The 21,521-nt window shown below is 49.3% G+C and overlaps 1 protein-coding gene across 4 annotated transcripts; it reads right to left on the minus strand.

The window, feature by feature from the left end:
- Window positions 1-1,113: 1,113 nt before the first annotated feature.
- Window positions 1,114-21,279, minus strand: Lmbr1l (limb development membrane protein 1 like). Of its 4 annotated transcripts, none has more exons than XM_075960587.1 (17): window positions 20,887-21,279; window positions 18,231-18,315; window positions 16,767-16,800; window positions 15,479-15,618; window positions 15,244-15,347; window positions 14,525-14,651; window positions 13,246-13,314; window positions 13,088-13,152; window positions 12,724-12,796; window positions 12,561-12,644; window positions 12,402-12,478; window positions 11,623-11,700; window positions 11,281-11,354; window positions 10,420-10,516; window positions 9,905-9,971; window positions 7,226-7,387; window positions 1,114-7,042 (listed from the first exon to the last, which is right to left on the minus strand). In XM_075960587.1, exons 1-17 carry the CDS (start codon window positions 20,956-20,958, stop codon window positions 6,975-6,977), a joined length of 1,476 nt encoding a protein of 491 aa, XP_075816702.1. In that variant the 5' UTR covers window positions 20,959-21,279; the 3' UTR covers window positions 1,114-6,974. The 4 variants fall into 4 exon arrangements, with proteins under 4 accessions (XP_075816702.1, XP_075816701.1, XP_075816703.1 ...); XM_075960586.1 differs by having other exon boundaries at window positions 10,420-10,510; window positions 12,561-12,662; XM_075960588.1 differs by lacking the exon at window positions 11,623-11,700 and having other exon boundaries at window positions 10,420-10,510; window positions 12,561-12,662.
- Window positions 21,280-21,521: the final 242 nt, after the last annotated feature.

Here is a 21,521-nt window from a genome sequence, read left to right on the forward strand (position 1 = left end):
TCCCAGGACTGTCCCGCCCTCTCCCACCCAGGCGGGGGATCAAGCGGTCACCACTGCTCCATTCTTCACTGAAGTGTGTCCCATCCTGGAAACCAGGCAGGCACCTGCTTAGGAAATCCTTGAAGCTTTACAGTCCTGGCTGCCTGGATAAGCATCCTTCTACCTCCGAGTCTAAATTAGGAACCAAACTATCTTCCTCTGCTAGTCTTTGCTCCCAAAGTCGACTCTGGCAGGCCATGCCCGCTGCTGTCATCCAGGAAGTCTGAGTTCCAATTTCTGCTTAAGGCCATCCAAGCCCTTTGGGCATACAATCAAAGCTTCCCTCCTCTGTGGTCCTCAGGTCTTCCTGGTTCTTCTCCCTCCACAGTCATCCATAACCAGAAGTGGATCCCAGAGGATCATTTTCCTTGGTGAGTTTGTATCTTCTGAGGAACAGAGCTGGACTCTCACAAGCCAGTTTAGGGGTGATGTATGAGCGTGCATGCACCACAACAGTGGAAGTTGGAGGAGTTTTGAAAATCAGCTTTCACTGTGGGCTCTACGGATTAAACTCGGGTTCATCGGGTGTGGCAAGTCCTTTGACCTGCTCATCCATCTTGCCAGCCCAACTCTTTCCCAGCCCTGTGTCCCCTCAGTCTTTGCCAGGTACTCAAGGGTCACTTTTCATCCCTCCCCCTCCTTCTTGACACAATCTAATGTAGCACAGGCTTGGTCTTGAACTCACATCACAGAAGGCTGACCTTGAAAGTTTTCTCCTCTGGTCTCCAGCTGCTTCCCAGAGGTGCACCACCACACTGGGTTTATGTGGTGGGGGCCAAAACCAGGGCCTTGGGCTGGAGAGATAGCTCAGCAGCTAGGAGTGCTGGCTCTTTTTCCAGAGGACCTGAGTTTCTAGCACCCACATGGTGGCTAACTACCCTCTGTAACTCCAGCTGGGGAGCGTGGTCAATGCTGTCTTCTGGCTTCCTCAGACACCAGGCATGCAAGTGGTACACAGATATGCAAGCAAAACACCCATACATGTAAAACCTTTAAAATAAAAAACCCAGCACCTCAAACATGCTAGGCAAGCACACAATTGATTTTTTTAAAAGATTTATTTATTATGTTTACATTTTGCCTCCATGTATCCCTGCAGGCCAGAAGAAGGCACCAGATCTCATTACAGATGGTTGTGAGTCACCATATGGTTGCTGGGAATTGAACTCAGAACCCCTAGAAGAGCAGCCAGTGCTCTTAGGCTCTGAGCCATCCCTCCACCCCACACAATTGATCTTTATCAATCAAGATATATCCCTATTTCTCTGTTTTGTCTGAGACAGTCTTTTGTAGCTGATCTGGCTTCAATTTGCTGTGTTAAGATGGCTGGCCCAAGGCCTGGTGGTGGCACACACCATTACAGGTGGATCTGTGAGGTCAAGTTCCTAGCTCCCACATGGGGGTTCACAACCATCCAGAACTCCAGTTCCAGGGGATCTGACACTTTCTTCTGACCTCCCGGGGGACCAGGCGCGCTCATGGTAAACATACATATATGCAGGCAAAACACTCATATAAAAAAAAAAAAGACAAAAATCCTGAGCGAGAGCCTCAAGGCAAGAACCCAGAAGGACCCAAAACAGAGGCCATGGAGGAGTATGGGGCTTGTTCTGCCTGTTTTCTCAAGCAGCCTTGGGCCACCTGCCTAGGGGTGGCACTGCCCACAGGAGGCGGGGCCCTTCTACATCAATAAAAGAAAATGCTCCACAGATTTGCCTACAGGCCAGTCTTACAGAGGGACTTTCCCAGGTTAGAGTCTTTCCCAGGTATGTCTAGAGTTGTTTCAAGCTGATAAAACCAACCAGGACAATAACATACCTTGAGTTTGCTACTGGAAGACAATTAAGGGTGGAGAGATGGATCACCTGCTTCTCTAAAAGACCAAGGTTTAATTCCCAGCACCCACTTGGCAGCTGATCAGCGGTCCATACCCCACACCAGGGGATACAATATCTTCTTCTGGCCTCCTCAGGCACTGAACCCATGTGGTGTGCAGATATACATTCAGGCACAACACTCAAGACATTAAAAAAAAAAAAAAAACTAAATAAAAACATTTTAAAAAGTTAGTTCGGGCCGGGCGGTGGTGGCGCACGCCTTTAATCCCAGCACTCGGGAGGCAGAGGCAGGCGGATCTCTGTGAGTTCGAGGCCAGCCTGGTCTACAAGAGCTAGTTCCAGGACAGGAACCAAAAGCTACAGAGAAACCCTGTCTCGAAAAATCCAAGAAAAAAAAAAAAGTTAGTTTGGGCCGGGCGGTGGTGGTGCACGCCTTTAATCCCAGCACTCGGGAGGCAGAGGCAGGCGGATCTCTGTGAGTTCGAGACCAGCCTGGTCTACAGAGCTAGTTCCAGGACAGGCTCCAAAAACCACAGAGAAACCCTGTCCCAAAAAACCAAAAAGAGTTAGTTCGGGGCTGGAGAAATGGCTCAGAGATTAAGAGCATTGCCTGCTCTACCAAAGATCCTGAGTTCAATTCCCAGCAACCACGTGGTGGCTCACAACCATCTGTAATGGGGTCTGGTGCCCTCTTCTGGCCTGCAGGCATAGACACAGACAGAATATTGTATACATAATATATATATATATATATATATATATATATATATATATATATATATATATATATATTAAAAAGAGTTAGTTCCAGGACAGGCTCCAAAGCTACAGAGAAACCCTCTCTCGAAAAACCAAAAACTAACTAAATAAATAAATATGTAGACACCAGTAATTGGAGAGAGTGGAATCTCATTTGCATCTTAATAAATAAAGCTTGCCTGAAAATCAGAGAGTAAAACATCCACACTGGTCAGCCTTACAGACCAGGCAGTGGTAACACACACACTAGTTGCCATAGAAATTGGGCGGTACATGCCTTTAATCCCAGTCCTACAGAGGATTATAAAACAGGAGACAGCTCTCAGACACAGTCTCATTCTGAGATTCCTGGAGGCAGGATCACTATTTTCAGACTGAGGTCGAGGTAAGAGCTAGTGGCTGGCCGCTTTGCTTTTCCGGTCTTCAATATCAGTCTGAGCTTTTATTAATCGTGCTTAAATGTTCCAGCATATAAGAGTACTTTCTGCTCTTACCAAAGACCCAAGTTTCTCCTAGCTCACAACTGACTGTAACTCTGTCTCCATGGCAGCACCCTCCCTCTCTGGGACACATGTCCACACATAAACCTGGATAAATAAGAGCCAAGCTTTTGTGCTGGGAAAATGGCTAAGCAGTTAAGAGCACTTACTGTTATTGCAGACCTGTGTTTGGCTCTTAGTGTCCACTTGTGGCTCACAACTTCCAGTAATTCCAGTGATGCCCCCTTTTGGACACTAGGAGGCATCACACATGCACACAGTACATACACATACTTGCACACAGACATTCATACATGAGAGCTATAAGCAGATATTTATTATTTATTTTGTTTTTTGAGGCAGGGTTTCTCTGTGTAGCCTTGGCTGTCCTGGACTCACTTTGTAGTTCAAGTCTGGTCTTGAATTCACAGATCCGCCTGCCTCTGCCTTTCGAGTGCACCACAACTGCCAGGCTAAAAGCAAATCTTAAAAAAAAAAAAAATTGAGGTCGGGTGGTGGTGGCCTACGTCTTTAATCCCAGCACTCAGGAGGCAGAGGCAGGCAGATCTCTCTGAATTCAAGATCAGACTGGTCTACAAGAGCTAGTTTCAGGACAGGTTCCAAAACTATAGAGAAACCAAACCCTGCCTCAAAAACCCAAAAATAAATAAATAAAATTAAAAAACTGAAGCCCGGCATTGGTGGTGGTGTACGCCTTTAATCCAAGCACTTGGGAAGCAGAGGCAGTTGGCCTGGACTACAGAATGAGTTCCAGGAATTCCAGGTCTGATACACAGAGAAACCCTGTTTCAAAAAACAACAACAACAAAAAACCCAAACTGGGCTGGAGAGATGGCTCAGAGGTTAAGAGCACTGGCTGTTCTTCCAGAGGTCCTGAGTTCAAGACCCAGCAAACAAATGATGGCTCACAACCATCTGTAATGAGATCTGATGCCTACTTCTAGTGTGCAGTATACAGAATACTGTATGCTTAATAAATAAATAAAAATCCTTAAAAAAACAAATAAACAAAAATTCTAAGATAGGGTCTTTCTAGTATCTCTGACTGTCCTGGAACTTCCTATGTAGATTAGATTAGCCTTGAATTCAGGGATCTAACGGCCTCTGCTTCCCACAAGTGGAGATTAAAGGTGTGGACCAGTCTGATCTTGAACTCAGAGAGATCTGCCTGCCTCTGCCTCCTGAGTTGTTTGGCTTTTTTTTAAAGGGGGCTGACTGGCAACAGCTGTGATTTGGAGGCCAACCTGGACTATATAATGAGAGCTCAAAACAAAACAGAGCTGAGGAGATGGTTCAATACATAAAACCACTTGTCACCAAGCCTGATTCCAATCCAGACTCACGTGGTGGAGGGAGAGAACCAAAACAGGCTGTTCTCTGGTGTCTACACTCACACCATAGTATGCCCATGCACACGCGTGCAAAATACTGAAAACTTTTTTTTTTTTGGTTTTTCGAGACAGGGTATCTCTGTGGCTTTGGAGCCTGTCCTGGAACTCCCTTTGTAGACCAGGCTGGTCTCGAACTCACAGAGATCCGCCTGCCTCTGCCTCCCGAGTGCTGGGATTAAAGGCGTGCGTCACCATCGCCCGGCAATACTGAAAACTTAATAGCAAACTTGTAGATTCTTAGATTCGAAGCACTTGCCATACTGGGAACTCCTAGAAGTCCCCGAGGCTAGAGGCAGTCCAGCTGAAGGAAAAGATTCGAGTGCAAAATAAACAATACAAATTAAGAACAAAAAACTTTCCTGATGTCCTGACACTGTGACCCACGTGCTCCTGTGGGGCAGCAATTAACTGCTACAGCACTTCAAGTGTTAGAGTTCTACATCCTTTCAGACAAAGCAATTCCTCATCTCAAGCTTGTTTATCGTGTATTTCCAAGGCCGTCTAGCTTAAAGTACTGAACTTGGCAAGTATTTGTGGAATCTACACTTTTTTGTATTCCATGCTCCTCCTCCCTTCGCCCAGTTCCAAGGCTAGCACTCGACTTTCCACGAACTAGGAGAACAAAAGGAGGAGAAAAACTCCTTTCTGACATCTGGCTTCCGCTCACAAGGAAGTGGTTGTGGCCACAGCAATGTAGCTCAATGGCAGAGCAAGTGCCTAGCAAGTAAGAGGTCCTGGATTTGACACCTTCTGCCCCAGGGCTGGAGAGGTCAGCAGGGCTAGCTCAGCAGACAGAGGCATTTGCTGTGTTTGGTTCCCCAGAATCCACACACTGGAAGAACTGACTCCTCAAATTACCTTGTAAACTCCACACACACCATGATATTCCAATCCCAATAATTGAATATTTAAAAAATTCTAGAGCCGAGCCAGACAGTGGTGGCGCACACCTTTAATCCCAGTGTTTGGGAGGCAGAGGTGGGCAGATCTCACTGAGTTCGGGGCCAGCCTGGTCTACAAAGAGAGTTTCAGGGACAGCCAGGACTATTACACAGAGAAACCCTGTCTCGAAAAACAACAAAAATTCCTAGGGCCAGATGTGGCGGCACATGCCTTTAATCCCAGCACTAAACAGGCAAGAACAGGTGGATCTTTGCGAGTTTGAGGCCAGCCTGATCAACACAGTGAGTTCCAGGACATCCAGGGGCTACACATAGGGACTCTGTGTCAAACAAAACAAAAACTAGTAATTTCAAATAACTGTGAGGGATATGGTCACTTTTGAAGTATGCCATGTATAATCTGAAGAAGTCTACAGATTTGTTCCTCAAGGGCATCAAGGAATTTACAAAACTGAAGTCGGGTCCTTTTCTGGGGTAGAAATAAAAAAACTGCCAGCCAGGCCAGGTGGTGGTGGTGCATGCCTTTAATCCCAGCATTTGGGAGGCAGAGGCAGGAGTTCGAGGCCAGCCTGGTCTATAAGAGCTGGTTCTAGGACAGGCTCCAAAGCTACAGAGAAACCCTGTCTCAAAAAACAAAACAAAACAAAACTACAAAACACTGCTAGCCAATCACTTTACTCTACAGCTAATTGTTAAGTATGGGTCCCGGTCAGGGCTGAGGGTGAACAAAGGATGGGTCTCCTATTAGTGCCCATTCCCTAGCACCCCAATTCCCCAGGCATATAAACAAAACCCCAAGTAATAGGGTGCATCCAGGAGACTAGCCAACATTTTTTTTTTAAATGTCTCACCGTGTAATCTTGGCTGGTTTGGAACTTGCAATGTAGACTAGGTTAACCTCAAAAAAATCAGAGAACCTGACTCCTGAGTGCTGGGGTTGAAGGTGTAGGCCAACTTGAAGTAAAGGTAAGGGAAGAATATCATCTCTGCATTGGAAGCACAGAGGGGAAGGAAGGCTTCTCCTGGGTACTCAGGACCAGCCAGGACAGGTGGTATAGACACAGAGACAGGCTCTTTATAAAAAACCAAGAGAACCCTGGGATGAACTTTATTGCTGAGGGGCGCAGCTCTCCCTCACTGCACCTTGGTCTCTCTAGTGGTCCAAAGCCCCTCCACAGGATAACACAGTGCTTAGGCTCTGCTGGGTCTCCACCCCACCCCAGCCCGGCCCTTCCCACTCCCACCCACCCTATTGCACATCATTATGTAAACAAGGCTTCAGGCATGGCCTGGAACAGGATTGAGGCAGATTAATGTGTAAACGGATTTGGGACCAGGAACTAGAGCCAGTCCCCCAGCTCACCTCGTGCTGAGGCCACAGCTACATCTGAAAAGGCAGGAGGCCGGTCCCAAACTCTGGCTCAGATTATACAGCAGTCAGGTGGTTCAGTTCCCTCCTCCACCCACCCTCTCAGATTTCCAGTCCTGAGGTCCAACCACCCTGGCTTGCCTCCAGTTTTCTCCTTCTCAACCCCTAGCAGGAGGTCACTGGTGCTGTTTCTTCCTGGAAGCCCGGGGAAAACCAGAGACAGGCAAGGGTAGCCTGTCCAGCCCTGGAAAAGAGAAGTGGACATGGGTCTCTCCTCAGAGGTGAGGCAATCAGGGCATACACAGGGTAAACGAGACAGGTGATCTACAAATAGGTAGTGCACTCTCCCCTGCTGGGGTCTCTTCCCTGCTGGAGCTACCCTCGGTTCTGAATGAACTTCCCCAGCCCAGGAGTCTCACCCTCTTACCAAAGGCTCGGATCAGCTCTGCTCTCACAGCTGCAGTGAAGGTCTTCACCAGACAGAGTGTGGTGAGGCCAGCAAAGGCTGCATTATAAAGGAACACGATGTAGAAATTGCCCAGCCAGTTGAAGCGTCCAAAGTCACCCAGCAGGTCAAAGCGAGTCAGCCCTGAAGTACAAAATTTATAATGAGAAAGGGGAATCCCCCAAAACCTCTCCTCAAAGGAGCCCAACTTTCTGCTGCCCCCTGGTGGCCAAATCTGAACATCACATCGTCTAGCATGTCTGTGTATGTATTATTACTCTCAAGCCCATTCCCAGGCCAGTTCAGGACTATTAAATGCATCAGCAGCTAAATTTGCTCCTATTCCTCCTTCCAGAGACTCGAATCTTTTCCTTCAGCTGGACTGCCTCTAGCCTCGGGGACTTCTAGGAGTTCCCAGTATGGCAAGTGCTTCGAATCTAAGAATCTACAAGTTTGCTATTAAGTTTTCAGTATTGACTGCTCTTCCAAAGGTCCTGAGTTCAATTCCCGGCAACCACATGGTGGCTCACAACCATCTGTAATGAGGTCTGGTGCCCTCTTCTGGCCTGTAGACATACACACAGACAGAATATTGTATACATAATAAATAAATAAATATTTAAAAAAAAAGTTTTTAGTAGTGTACAGTTTAGCAGCTAAGAAAGACTAAGCTGACTGAAAACTATCATCACGCTGTTGTTTTGAAACAGGGTTTCTCTGTGTAACAGCTCTAGCTGTCCTGGAACTAGCTCTTGTAGACCAGACTGGCCTCAAACTCACAGAAATCCACCTGCCTCTGCCTCCCGAGTGCTGGGATTAAAGGCGTGCGCCACCATCACCCAGTTTGTTTTGTTTTTTCAATTCCACTTCTAGATAGCTGGGTGATCACAGCAAGTTCCTTAAATGTTCTGGGCCTCAATTTTCTCAATTTTAAAACAGAGAAAACAAGGGGGCTATAACAGTTATGGCAAACACACATTTACTTGTTTGTCCCAGGCATTGTTACAATCTCCCACGCCCCTTCTTTCCCTCCGTTGAGACAGTCTTCTGTGTTCCAGCCAGGCTGCATCATATGGCTGAGGATGAATAAGAACTTGTGATTTCCCCCGCCTCGAGACAGGGTTTCTCTGTGTAACAGCTCTGGCTGTACTGGAACTCGATCTGTAGACCAGGCTGGTCTCGAAATCAGAGATCTGCTTGCCTCTGCCTTCCAAGTGCTGGGATTAAAGGTGTGCACCACCATAGTCTGGCTCCTGCCCTCTTCTAGCCTCTTCTGGAGCCAGACACAGAAATGGTGCAGATAAACACGCACATAAAACAAAGGAAACCAAAAACGGACACCAAAAGCTAAGTACAGGCCTTTATGAAGCTACACTGTTTCCATCTATATGTGGGGTAGCAGATCTTCAAGGGTGTTTGTGGAAATTAGGGGGCATATCTAATTACAGAGCATCTTTCCTTTCTCTGTGTGTGTCCTTCTGTGTGCATGGGTGTGTGAGTGCCTGTATGCAGAGGTCGAAGACAACTTGAAAGAGTTGGTTCTCTCCTCCCTTGTGGGTTCCAGGCAGTGAACTCCAATCAACAGGCTTGATGGTGGCAACTGCCTTTACCAAGTCATCCCTGACCCTTGAAAACCTTTTCTGAGTACTCACGAGAGAGAGAGAGAGAGGGAGGAGGAGGAGGAGGAGGAGGAGGAGGAGGAGGAGGAGGAGGAGGAGGAGGAGGAGGAGGAGGAGGAGGAGAAGAAGAAGAAGAAGAAGAAGAAGAAGAAGAAGAAGAAGAAGAAGAAGAAGAAAGAGAAAAGCCAGGGGGCTAGAGAGATGGCTCAGTGGTTAAGAGCACGGCTGTTCTTCCAGAGGACCCAGGTTCAGTTCTCAGTACCTGCATGGCAGTTCACAACTGCCTATAACTCCAGTTCCAGAGGATCTGACCCCTCACACAAGCATCCACATGCGGGCAAAACACGAATGCACACATCAACAAACAAACAAATTCTAGGGCTGGAGAGATGGCTCAGTAGTTAAGAGCACTTGTTGCCCTCACAGAGGGAGGACCTGGGTCAGCACCCAGCAGCCACCAGTGCCTCACAATCACCAGTATCTCCACAGCGGAGACATTTGACCACCTCCACAGGCACCATGCAGGCACGAGGTACGCAAACACACATACAGACAAAGCACTCATACACCCCTATGTAGCAGAGGCTTGGCTGACACCCCACAAAGCCCCAGACTGGCCTTTAAACCTCTTTTTTTTTAATTGATATTAAGGCTAAGCTCTACATTTTTCTCTGCTCCCCTACCTGCCTCTCCCCTCCCCTTCAGCCCTCTCCCATGGTCCCCAAGCTCCCAATTTACTCGGGAGATCTTATCTTTTTCTACTTCCCATGTTGTCTAAGTTCTCTGTGATTGTGGTTTGTAGGCTGTAAGCCTCTTTTTTGTTTTTTTGTTTGTTTTTTGAGACAGGGTTTCTCTGTCTGTGTAGTCCTGGCTATCCTGGAACTCACTCTGTAAACCAGGCTGGCTTCGAACTCATGGAGATCCACCTGCCTCTGCCTCCCGAGTGCTGGGATTAAAGGCGTGCGCCACTACCACCAGGCATAAACCTCATTTTCTAAAGCTGTGAAACAAGCCAATTCCCTTTCCTACCTTCAGTACTTACCAAGGGTTCGGGAGAAGACAGGAAGTGCTGAGCTTAGGACCAAGAGGCAGACACAATTCCCAATTATCTGGGTGAGAGAAAAGAAAGAAGAAGCAAGTCAGGCGGTGGTGGCGCATGCCTTTAATCCCAGTACTCGGGAGGCAGAGGCAGGCGGATCTCTGTGAGTTTGAGGCCAACCTGGTCTACAGAAGCTAGTTCTAGGACAGCTAGGACTATTACAGAGAAACTCTGTCTGAAAACACCCCCCCAAAAAACCCAACCCCCCCAAAACAAAACAAACAAACAAAAGAAAAAAACCCCAAAAACAAGCCAAACCAAAAAGTAAAGGAAAAAGAGGCAAAAGTAGCAAGAGTTGCCAGCACTCTCAGGAGGCAGAAGCAGGCGGCAGAGCTCTGTAAGTTCGAGGCCAACCTGGTCAGGACAGCCAGGGCTATAGAGAGAAACCCTGCTGTGGGGGCGGGGTTGCCAACACCCAGCTCACCCATTCCCTAGGCTTCTCCTCGTCCCTCCCATACCTGTGTCATGGCTGTGTCGTGCCATCTGGGCCTCAGGCTTCGGAAGAGTGGAGAACTGTAGAAGCCCACGACCGAGGACACCATCAGGTAACCGCAACTGGGTTAGGGAAGAGCTGGCCAACCTCTAAGAAGGACTGCCTGCCTCAGACTCCTCAGACCCCTTTTCAAGGCTAAGCTTTTCTGTGTGGCGTGTGTCCGCGTGTATGCAGAAGCCACAGGTCAGGCTGGGCGTCTTCTCCGCTCATTATTAACTTTATTTACTGCTGTTGGGTCAGTTCTCACGCCACTGTGAGTTCCCAGGGACAGCACTCAGGTTCTCAGGCTTACACAGTGGGCACTTTTACCCACTCTGTGCATACGTGTGTGGGGTGTGTGCACACGAATGTGGATGCCTGCAGAGGCCAGAAGAGGGCGTCAGATGCTCTGGAGCTGGACTTACAGAAGGTTGTGAGCTACCTGACCCAGGTGCTGGGAACTGAATTTGGGTGCTTTTACAAGAGCATTAACCCCCGCAACTGCTGAGTCCTCTCTCGGCCCTCCTGGCCATCTAGCAAGCCCACTATCTTACTATCTTTTGAGACAGGCTATTTCAAGCCTAGAACTTACCAGTTTGGCTATACTGGCTCTTGAACACACTACCTGGATCTTCCTGTCTCTGCCTCCCCAGCACTGGACTACAGGCAGATGCTCTCAACTGACTGAGTTATCTCCCCAGTCCTCAAGATCAGGTAATTTCCTTGTCTGAACCCAAGTTAGATGAAGATTAGCCCCTCCCTACCATTCTCCGCCCCAGCATTCCCAAGGAGTCTACTAGGAGGCAGGTTTGGTAAGCAGAAGCCACGGGGGTTTCCAGAAGGATACAAGATCAACACAACCTGGATGATGGCACCAAAGGATCCCAGTTTGGAGAAGGAGACCTGGCCCAGGGAGGCATCCTGTGGGGGTGGGGTGACATGATTGAGGGACATTCCCACTCTGAGTACCACCAGCCCCACCCAGTCTTCCCTCTGTCCTCAGCTTCTGTCTCCCGCTCCAACCTCCGCCCACGCTGTAGCCCAGTGTAGCCCATTCTGTCCTGAAACTTGTGGCAATCCACCTGTTTCAGCCTCCTATGTGCTAGGGTAACAGGCACGTGACAGCATATCCAGCTTCCCTAGCCTTTCTTAAGCCCTCCCCAAAAGAAGCGGGAAGAGAGCCCTGTACCTGCATGCCCCGCGGCATGGCAGCCTCGTCAATGAGCAGCTCCAGGATGTTGATGGCCACAAGAAGCACAGACAGGCCCTGTGCGAAGCAAGGTCACCAACTCCCATGATCCGTGCTCCAGCCCACAGCATGCTCTGAGCTCAATGTTAGAGCATTCCCTTCAGTACAATGTTTTCAGCTGCAAGAGTAGCTCTGCTTCCAAGCAGCTTTAGGGGCCTAGAGCTGCTGCTAGCAACACAGTACTTTGAGAAGACTACTGGACGAACTGCTTCCAACAGGTGCCTACACCAGCCTACCTACAGAGTACACTGTGGGCTGGGGCCAGCCTACCTATAGAGTACACCGTGGGCTGGGTCAGCCTACCTATAGAGTACACCGTGGGCTGGGTCAGCCTACCTATAGAGTACACCGTGGGCTGAGGAAGGCTCTGCAGAGCACCACACACACACACACACACTGAGGAAATGACCTAGGCAAAGGTACCGTTTCCCCTAAAATTATTCCTCAAGTCCTAATCCAGCACAGGAAAGACACGAGATTTCAACCTTTAGCCTCTTTCTGTGTACTTTCTCAATGACCTTGTGTGACTTGGGGCAAGCCAGTTGTATTTCTCCATCCACAAGACGGGAATTAATGCTCTGAGCACAGGACATAAAAAGCAGGCCCTCTGAGAGGCAACTGCTGCTATGGATGACAACCGCGTCGACGCATATCTCTGTGCTCCCTGAGGACGCACTTACACCCCGCCCCACCAAGGGGTGCTATGCTAGCAAACGCACCGTCAGCAACAGCAGACACAGCATGGCCAGAGGATAGCCCAGGTTCCGCTGCCAGGCTGAAGCCTTCCGCCGCTTTTCTGTGCAGGGGTGGGAGGAGGTTAGCGAGTACTTGAAACAAGGAACTACTACTCTCCCCGGGAAAAGCACCAGTCCACATACCCAAGAGGACCCTCTGGGTCTGCAGAGCCAGGACCTGTCTGTGCAGCAGCTCCATGTCTAAAGGCAGCCAGCAGGAGGTGGGATCTGAGGGCAGAGAACACACTTCCCTCCAGTGCTTGCCAAGGCCAGTCCACCACCCAGGCAAAGGAGTGTTTAAACTCACTGCAGATTCTTCGAGTCAGAGCTGCCTCCTCAAACACCGAACAGTTCAGCTGTTCCTCCAGATCTTCCAGTAACTGAGGGCAAGGGACAGGAGGCTGCTGTCAGAGGCTCTCTAACCCCAACAGCCCTCTACATTCCCAGTCTTGGTCTAACTCTGCTTCACCACCCCATGCCTAGAAGCTTTGTCCTATTCCTTCCAATTCCTCGCGTTCTGACCAGCTCCAGATGATGGGGCAAAGGACACGACGCCGACCAAGGGTCTGGCCTTCTGCAAGTTGTGCACAACACAACCATGGGTTCATTTTGCGGCTTGGCCTCAGATGTAAAACATCCACCCTGTACAAAAAGCAAGGAGCACCACGTACCCGGGGCTTGACCAGCAACTTCCCAGTGACAGAGAACATGCGGGCGAGACCTAGTGGAGTGCACACTGTGGGGACAGGAGCATGTCAGTCACTCCCTCTCCCTCCCCAGCCCTCTCCTTCCGCCCTGGCTGTGCTTTCCCTCCCCACTCTGCACTCACCCAGGAGCAGGAGCACTCCGAGGAAGGAGATGCAGGAGTAGAGGTAGGGGAGGTAGTACTCCCAGAAGTCTAAAGACAAGAAAAGCAGTCAGCTTGTCTTACTTCTCCTGAGTCCTAGGAAGTGACAGGGCTCAGTCCGCACAAGAACACAATGCAAACACCTCCAGGCTATAGGCAAGTAACTACTGGGGGGTGCTGGGCAAACTGGAGATCCTCATTTATATGAAAGGCAGGCACAGCTGCTATCTGGCCCAGGGGAGCAGGGTTAAGTACAGTCAGGGCCTCGATTCTAAAATGGGAGGCTGGGTATGATGGCACATGCCTGTAACCCCAGCAGAAGCAGGAGGTCGAGGCAGAAGATTTCAAAGCCAGCCTGGGTTTTACAGTGAACAATTGGTTATCTATTATCTATTATTTTTAACCAATGTCTATGCAGCTCTGGCTAGCCTTGAACTCACAGAGATCAACCTGCCTCAGTCTCCTGAATGCTGTAGTTAAAATTACATGCTATCATCCTGGCTGATTATTTAATTTCTAAAATCACTGCATGGACGCAGGGGAATATTTCTATATGTTAGATGTGTTCAAAGTCCATCAGTTTGGAACTTCAGTCTACAGAAATGATGCCAGTTTTTTCCACAGCTGATCAAATGCACATTGCCAACTCAAGAGCCAACATTTTTTTTTTTTCCTTTTAAGATAGAATCTTAGCTGGGTGATGGCAGCAAACACCTTTAATATCAGGACGTAAAGAGGCAGAAGCAAGCAGATCTCTGGGAGTTCAAGGACAGCCAGTTTCTTTGAGTAAACAAAGAAACACTGTGGGGTGGGGAGCCAGGCACTATTGGCGCCCGCCTTTAATCCCAGCACAGACAGATCTCTGGGAGTTCCAGGCCAGCCTGGTCCACAAGAGCTAGTTCTAAAACAGGCTCCAAAGCTACAGAGAAACCCTGCCTCAAAACAAAACAAAACAAATCTTCAAAAAAAGAGGAAAAAGCTGGAGCTCTATTAAGGTTTGGATACAAAACAGTCTTTCCAAACGTGAGCATTGAAGACCTGGTCTCTGTTACAACGTGCAGAGGCGTGCTCTTAGGAAGTGACTAGAGCTAGAATTTTGGCCATCCACGGGTTTATAAACTTTGCTCCAGCACGTGCACCTTGCCATGAGGTTCTGCTTCACCACAGCCCAGAAACCAGAACTGAATGACCACAGACTAAAGCCTCTGAACCGAGGACTGTTCCTCCTTTGAATCACAGTGGCAGAAAGTTTAACTCTTACCATAGAGCGACTCCCTGCTGGCCTTGTCATTATCTACAATGGCTGACGCCACCCACACCATGCCCAGCACAAGCAGAGTGAGAAGTATCAACATCACCACTGTCTCGTAGACCCGGCCCAGGACACCCTGCAGGATGAAGAGATGGGTAAAGCACAGGGGTCAACCACATATCAGAGCTATGCCTGGGCTTGAGGCACCAAGGAGGTCTGGATTCAGTAGACAAGAGGGAGTGTTTCTCTCTAATTCTGAATCACTCAGCCGCTTAGCGTCCAGGTCATTCCATATTCTGAGGATTCACTTGAAATCCCACCCTCCAATCCTTCAGTCTCGTCTGCTCCAAGGAGACAGCCATGAGGTCAGCACCACACAGGCTCTCTGCTCTCTGCCTTGGGCGCAGCCTGCCCATGCAGGGGTCAGCAGGGAAGTGCAAGGGGCGGAGCACGTCTGGGGCTTCCTATGCTTTCTCTCACCTTTGGCATACTGGTTTCCAGCAGCAGCTACATAAAACAGTTAACTCTTCTGCTAAATGAGCTCCTATTCTCAATTTTAACTACCAGTGGTTCTAGAAATGCCCCACAGGCTTGGGGTCACAATGACTTCTCATGCTGCGACAGCCTCAGACTCCTTGTCCCATCCCTTAACTCTGACTGAAGTCTGCAATTTCTCCCTAGAGTATGAGTTCTGCTTCTGGCCGGAGCTCTTATGTTTCCTCACTTACCTTTCTGGAGCCAGCGAAGCCCTCAGACTCTGTGAAGAAATATGCAAAGGGCATAAGGAAGATGAGAGACAGGTTGGAGAAGAGAAAAACGAGGTTCCAAAGACCTAGAGCCAAAAAGGAAAAGCAGAGTTGGTCATTAAGGGGCCAATCAAGGTGGGCAACATGACTGACTAGCCCAAGGCTGCCTAATTACCTGCCCTGCTCCCTACCCCAAGCTCCAGTCCAGACCACATACCATGGATGAGGGAGCCGTTGAGCCACTGGATATAGTAGTTCCTTGGCAACGAGAGCAATACCTCATTGCTGATGATGGAGAAAGGCAAAAGTAAGACGGCACCCAGGGCGACTGCCAGGGTAAAGGTGCACAGCTCCAGCCTAAGAGGAAAGGACGGGTCAGCCCAGCACTCGCTGCCCTACTGCCACCTCACCCTAGTCCTTACCTACAGAGTAGCCTCGGCAGCTGGGATAGACGCCACCTTAGGTAGTCATAGGCCCCCAATCACCAGCTATGTCACTTGTTTAGGCTATCCCAGGAATGCCATCTTCCCATCCATGCCTACAGGGCATGCCAGGAATGCTAACAAAGCAAGGACGTGGCTCCTCCTCTCTGCTTAGGGATACAGATTTCTGAGCATGCCTTTTCTGTGTGGATAAGCGCTCAGTCTCCATATGGCTATGCCCTTTAAGAAGGCATTAGTGAGAGAATAAAGACAAGTTAAAACCCAACTTCATAAGCAAGGCTTATGCCATGGCTGTGCCAGCTGGGAACACATTCAGAAAAGGAGAGTGCTGCCTTCTAGTCTGTCAGTCCAGAGGGGGCATCTCCGTATTTCCTCTGTATGTGTTGCGGGTGAATGGGAACTGTCCATGGGGGCTGGAGAAATGGCTCAGCAGTTAAGAGCACTGACTGGTCTTCCTGAGGACCTGGGTTCAATTCCCGGCACCCACAGGGCAGCTCACAGGTGTCGGTGACTCCAGGTCTAGGGGACTCAACATCCATAGCAAAACACAAATGTATATAAAATAAAAATAAATAAGATCTAAAAAAAAAATATCCATGATAAGGGCCTTCCTCTAACAACCAATCACTTTTGTCTTCAGGGTGTTTTGTGTGTGTCTGTGTGTGTAGCGGTGGGTATTCAAGACAGGGTTTCTCTGATCCCTCAGGGGTTTTCGATCTTCACCAAAGCCTGCCCTGTTTCCATTAGCCTGTCTCCCTCTTCCATTCCCCACCCACATTGACTGTTAGGAGGTAAAGCCAAGCTGAAGCCATTTCCTGGTGACTCAGGCCCTAGCCAATATCCACATCATGAAGCTCCCGGCCCAACCAGGGAGACAGGAACAGCAGCTTTTCTGAACATCCCAAGCAAGCATAGGGCAAAGCCAGAAGAAGCCAGAAATAGGGTGGAAGTAGGAACTCCTCTTGGATGGATGACGGCTCCTCTCCCGCTGCCCTAGAGGACTTTCTCGATCCCAGCGTCTAAAAGGCACTGGATTCGGGTGTTGAAGGTAGTGACACTCACGCAATCTTGTTAACTGTGGCATCTTCATCATCCACTGCAAGAGACAGACAGGATAGGGGACTCAGCAGGACATCAGTGGGCGGCTCTGGGAGCCAAACTTAGGATAATGTGTCCCCTGTCCCCGTCATTGAAGACAGTGCTGAGAAAGAGGCTCTGGGAGATCTTGCATTATAAACCTCACAACCTATTCCCCAACCAAGGAGGATGATAGTGGTCCTAGGTACACAGAATAGAAGCCCCTAATTCCCACGCTCTTCTCCTTCCTCCTCATCACTAACAGATTCCTCTTTAGAGAGGCTCAGACTGCAGTCTGAGAGGTTGTTCACATCAGTGGCTGGGTGAAGGAAAAAGAAACGTGCACAGGGGGAAGATGGACTTCGCAGAGAAAAGTTCCGCAGGGGACAGCACTAATGCAGTGCTGGGCTTGTTCCTCTAACCCATCGAGACCCATGGACCCAAAGCCACACTCCAAGAAAACTTAGCCTCTCTACAAAAAGAAAGACTACTGTCACCAAATCTCGGGAGGTGCCAGGTCCTTGTGGGGGAGCACTAGGAAGAAGATGGCACTCACCCTGAGGTTACCTACTTCAGGTTCACAAACGGCTCTCACTTGGTCCTCCCAGTTACAAAGTACCAGGTGGACTAATTATGCCCAATTTGTAGGGTGAAACTGAGGTCAGAAAAGTTACATGGATGCCGGGTAGCAATGCCGTATGGCTTTAATCCTAGTACTTGGAGGCAGAGGCATGTGGATCTCATTGAGTTCGAGACCAGACTGGTCTACAAAGCAAGTTCCAGGAAAGCCAGGACTACACACAGAGAAATCCTGTCTCAAAAAAAAGGAATAAAAACTACATGGATAGGGATGAGGTAGCACATGCCAATATACCTTGGGAGGTAGGAGGTAGAGACAGGAGTTCAAGGTCACCCTTAGCTATAAGGTGTTTATTTTTTTTGTTTTTTTTTTTTTTTTTTTTTTGGTTTTCGAGACAGGGTTTCTCTGTGGCTTTGGAGCCTGTCCTGGAACTAGCTCTGTAGACCAGGCTGGTCTCGAACTCACAGAGATCCGCCTGCCTCTGCCTCCCGAGTGCTGGGATTAAAGGCGTGCGCCACCATCGCCCGGCAGCTATAAGGTGTTTAAAGCCAACCAGGACTACATGAGATATTGTCTATAAAACAAAATAAAACCAAGAAAGGGGTACCTGATTTTGAAAATGCCACAATAAAACATTATTTTGTCCTCTAACTTAAAATATATACAAATAAAGTAATTAAGTAACAAGAAAGAAATCAAAGCCTTCCCATCTATTTCTCTGCTTGTGGAAGGACGGGGCTGAGCAGCAAGGGTTTCAAACAGCCCAGCACAGCCACCGCTCCTTTCCCAACAGGCACCATCACCCACTCCTCTGGGGCTCGCTCCATGGCAACTAGAACTCTGGCTGAAGGCAGGGAGGTCAAAAGTACCTGTGGTGAACTCAGCAGGCCTCTTGAAGCGGGTCAGGAAGATGTGGCAGAGGATGTAGAGTGTTGCAAACAGAAGTATTGAGATCTGTGCCAAAAAAAAAAAACAACCTGGAACGACACGTTCCATAGTTTCTAGCACATTCCACAGCCCCAAGCGTTCCATACATCCTGGGATTCTACATTGCTCACTGATGCCTTCCTTCTAGTTACAGCTTGGGGGCTCCACGCAGGACCAAACAGAAGCTATCCCAAGTCCCTGGGAAACAGCGCCAACCAAGTCCCAGCACTTTGCTGGAGCCACAAGCTTCATCCATATCTTTAGAGGTGAACAGAGAAACTTCTAGAAATATATATATAACAGGCTTGAGAAAAAGTTGTCTGCATTGTCTTCGTATTCTTCTTACCCAGCTCCATTTACAGTTATGAGAAAGTATACTCCATGAACTGCTATGTCAGAATAACGTCTACCAAGCAAATCTGAACTTCTGTTTATTCGGAACCTGAAACATCAGGTCTGCTCTGTGGCAAACTAGAGCCCATTTAATTATCATTCAGCAAGGCTTTAGTCAGGCCCAACCTTTCCAGAGTTGGTTATCTGCCGCTTTAAAATCCTCAGGTTCTTCCACAAGTGACTTTCAACTCCAGGGCCAGGGCTCTTAGGACCTACCCATGGCCCTGAGTGGTTAGACAGTACAGAACTTGAACAGATTAATTAGTACGTGGGTTACATCTAGACACTTCCCCAAAGCCGGAGAATACAAAAAAAAAAAAAAAAAAAAGATGTCACTGCAGTTGAGGTAGGCAAAGACAAGATTAGTCTCCCGTGTCTTCTAGTCTCCAAGAGGAACTGACCTTACAGGAAATCTGTTCAGTGACAAGGAGAGAAGACACTAAGAAGTCCTGAATCTGAAATACAGCTGTAGCTTTTGACTTAGGGAACCCCCATAGAAGCAGTCACCAAGATTGCAGCTGCATTTTTACAGCTGTGTTCTGTTCATTCTGCCCTAAACTTGTGCAATACCCAAGAAGGTAGAAGAGCTTAGAAGGTCAGGCTTGGACTTCCACCCACTTCCAGTAGAGGCTAGATTGTTCTTTTTTTTTTTTTCTTTTTCTTTTTTTGAGACACGGTTTCTCTGTGTAGCCCTGGCTGGCCTGGAATTCACTCTGTAGACCAGGCAGGCCTCGAACTCAGAGATCCATCTGTCTCTGCCTCCAGGGTACTAAGATTAAAGGCCTGCGTCACCACCACCATCCAGCCCAGGTTGTTTCTAACTTCTAGATGGAAGCCCTGAGGAGGAGGTTCACGAGACCTTGAGGTGCCCTTGGCGGCGCTGATGTCCTAAACTAACAGCTTAGAAGGCAGAAACATAAGCAGTTCGTACGGGCTCACCTGTCCAGGTGGTCAGTCTCTATACAGAGTCTCAAGGCCTAGATGTGCCTCCACGATATGCCCAATGCCCCAGTGAGGACCTTTCCACCAGGGACACACAAGGATGTTACTCTGATTCCTACACCTGGGGCGGTACACCGGTACTTTCCAGTCCTCATTGATAAAGGCAGCCCTCAGTATATCCTGTGTCCCTTTACCTTTTCTTCAATCTAAGCATGCCAAGACTTCTTTCCATTCCTCCAAACCCTTCCCTTTTCATTTAGTATGCTCAGAGTTCTATGCAGAAACACCAGAGAGATGGTTCCTGCAGGCTACCCTGAAGGAATAAGAACAAGCTAGAGGGCCGGGCGGTGGCGGACAACGCCTTTAATCCCAGCACTCGGGAGGCAGAGGCAGGTGGATCTCTGCTGAGTTAGAGGCCAGCCTGGTCTACAGGGGTTAGTTCCAGGACAGGCTCCAAAAGCTACAGAGAAATCCTGTCTCAAAAAAAAAAAAAACGAAGAAAAAAAAGAAAAGAACATGCTTGTGCTCAGGACTACTGCGGAGCCCCCAGAAGAACTCCCAGAATGGCTGGTCTTCCAGTCTTCCAGGGTGTCAAATAAATTATCAGGAAGTGTTGTGGGGTGTGCGTCACTGTGTTGGCTTGTATTTGGCATGCTGCATACCAAAGGTTCAATCACAACACGAATGAAAACAAACCACCATCATTGAAGGGAAGAGAAAAATAGGCGCGGAAACTTCGGTGTCTTCTCATCTCCACATCTTACAACCCACCTCGGACAGGATTACTTTCTTCCTTAGTGGGGGGACCCACCACATCCCCTACTCTTCCCTCGCGCCACCACTGCACGTCCCTAGTTAACTGCTTTGTGTGACCGGATCTCGCTTCATTCCAACATCAACTACGATTGCCCTTCGTCTACTTTTAAGGGGAAAACGCACATCAACTTGTCCCAAGGCAAACCCATTCTTTTGTGAAGGATCAGACTTTTCCGCCCAAGAGGACCCACCGCCAGGAACGCCCGCCAAGGAGGAGTCGAAGGGGGCGGGGGGAGGGGCGAGCAGCCGAGGAACGGAAACCCCACGGCTTTGTTTACGACTCAGGGACCCAGCACACCCGACTCAGGAGTTCGCCAACCCGGCCCCGGCCCCCTCAGGGACCGAGGTGCTGGGAGCCGGGGCAGCAGAACTTCCTGTCCCCACCGCTGCCCGCGCCCCTCCCACCTCGGCCCGGCCGGCCCCTTCCCGCCCAGGTCCCGCACTCACGATGCACTCGCGGACCCGGTCGTGGAACAGCTGCTCTCGCACGGATAGCACTTCGTAGTCAGCTGCTTCCATACTCTGCTCAGCATGACTGGGGCGGGGCTGTCTCCGGGCCCGGGGAGGACGAGCGGGGATGAGGCCACCGCCGCCCGCCAAGCACCCGGACCCAGCCTAGGAGCTGCTCCTCGCTGCCCGCGACGGAAACTCAAGGTAATCTGGGGCTCAGATTCAGCCGTCGGACGCCCCGCCCTTAAAGGGCAGGCCCCAGCCTGCCTTGTCTTAAAGGGCTAGGGTCCCCCGCGGCTCCCTCCCCTTTAAGATGGGGTCACTCACAGTCACGTTTCAACGCAAGTACCGGCCGCCCAGCTACGCGGAAGCTCTCGGCTCGGTGCTATTCTTTTAAGAGGCCCGGTGACGACACAAGGCCTGGGCGGGTTTCTTTCAAACAGCGAAACTTATTGGCTGCTTGTCGGCTGTCGCTCATCGTGAAGGGTACGCTGATAGGGTATTCTGGGAAAGGAGGCGGGATATTTTTGGCCTGTCGAAGCTGTTGTAAAAACGAAGACTCCACTTGATCCGCTGTTGAGTTGTGCTGATTCCAGGATATTAGTATCAGCCACGATTTTACTTTAAATGAA

Source organism: Microtus pennsylvanicus, chromosome 2, assembly GCF_037038515.1.
Source record: "Microtus pennsylvanicus isolate mMicPen1 chromosome 2, mMicPen1.hap1, whole genome shotgun sequence".
NCBI lineage: Eukaryota > Metazoa > Chordata > Mammalia > Rodentia > Cricetidae > Microtus > Microtus pennsylvanicus.

Excerpts from the sequence above, each read along its gene's own strand:
- Lmbr1l (XM_075960586.1), bottom strand. The coding sequence starts at position 20,958 with ATGGAAGCAGCTGACTACGAAGTGCTATCCGTGCGAGAGCAGCTGTTC. Across the intron at positions 13,153-13,245 it reads CGGAGTGCTCCTGCTCCTGG|TGTGCACTCCACTAGGTCTC; the intron begins GTGAGTGCAGAG and ends CTGTCCCCACAG. Across the intron at positions 7,043-7,225 it reads AGAGCTGATCCGAGCCTTTG|GGCTGGACAGGCTACCCTTG; the intron begins GTAAGAGGGTGA and ends TCTCTTTTCCAG.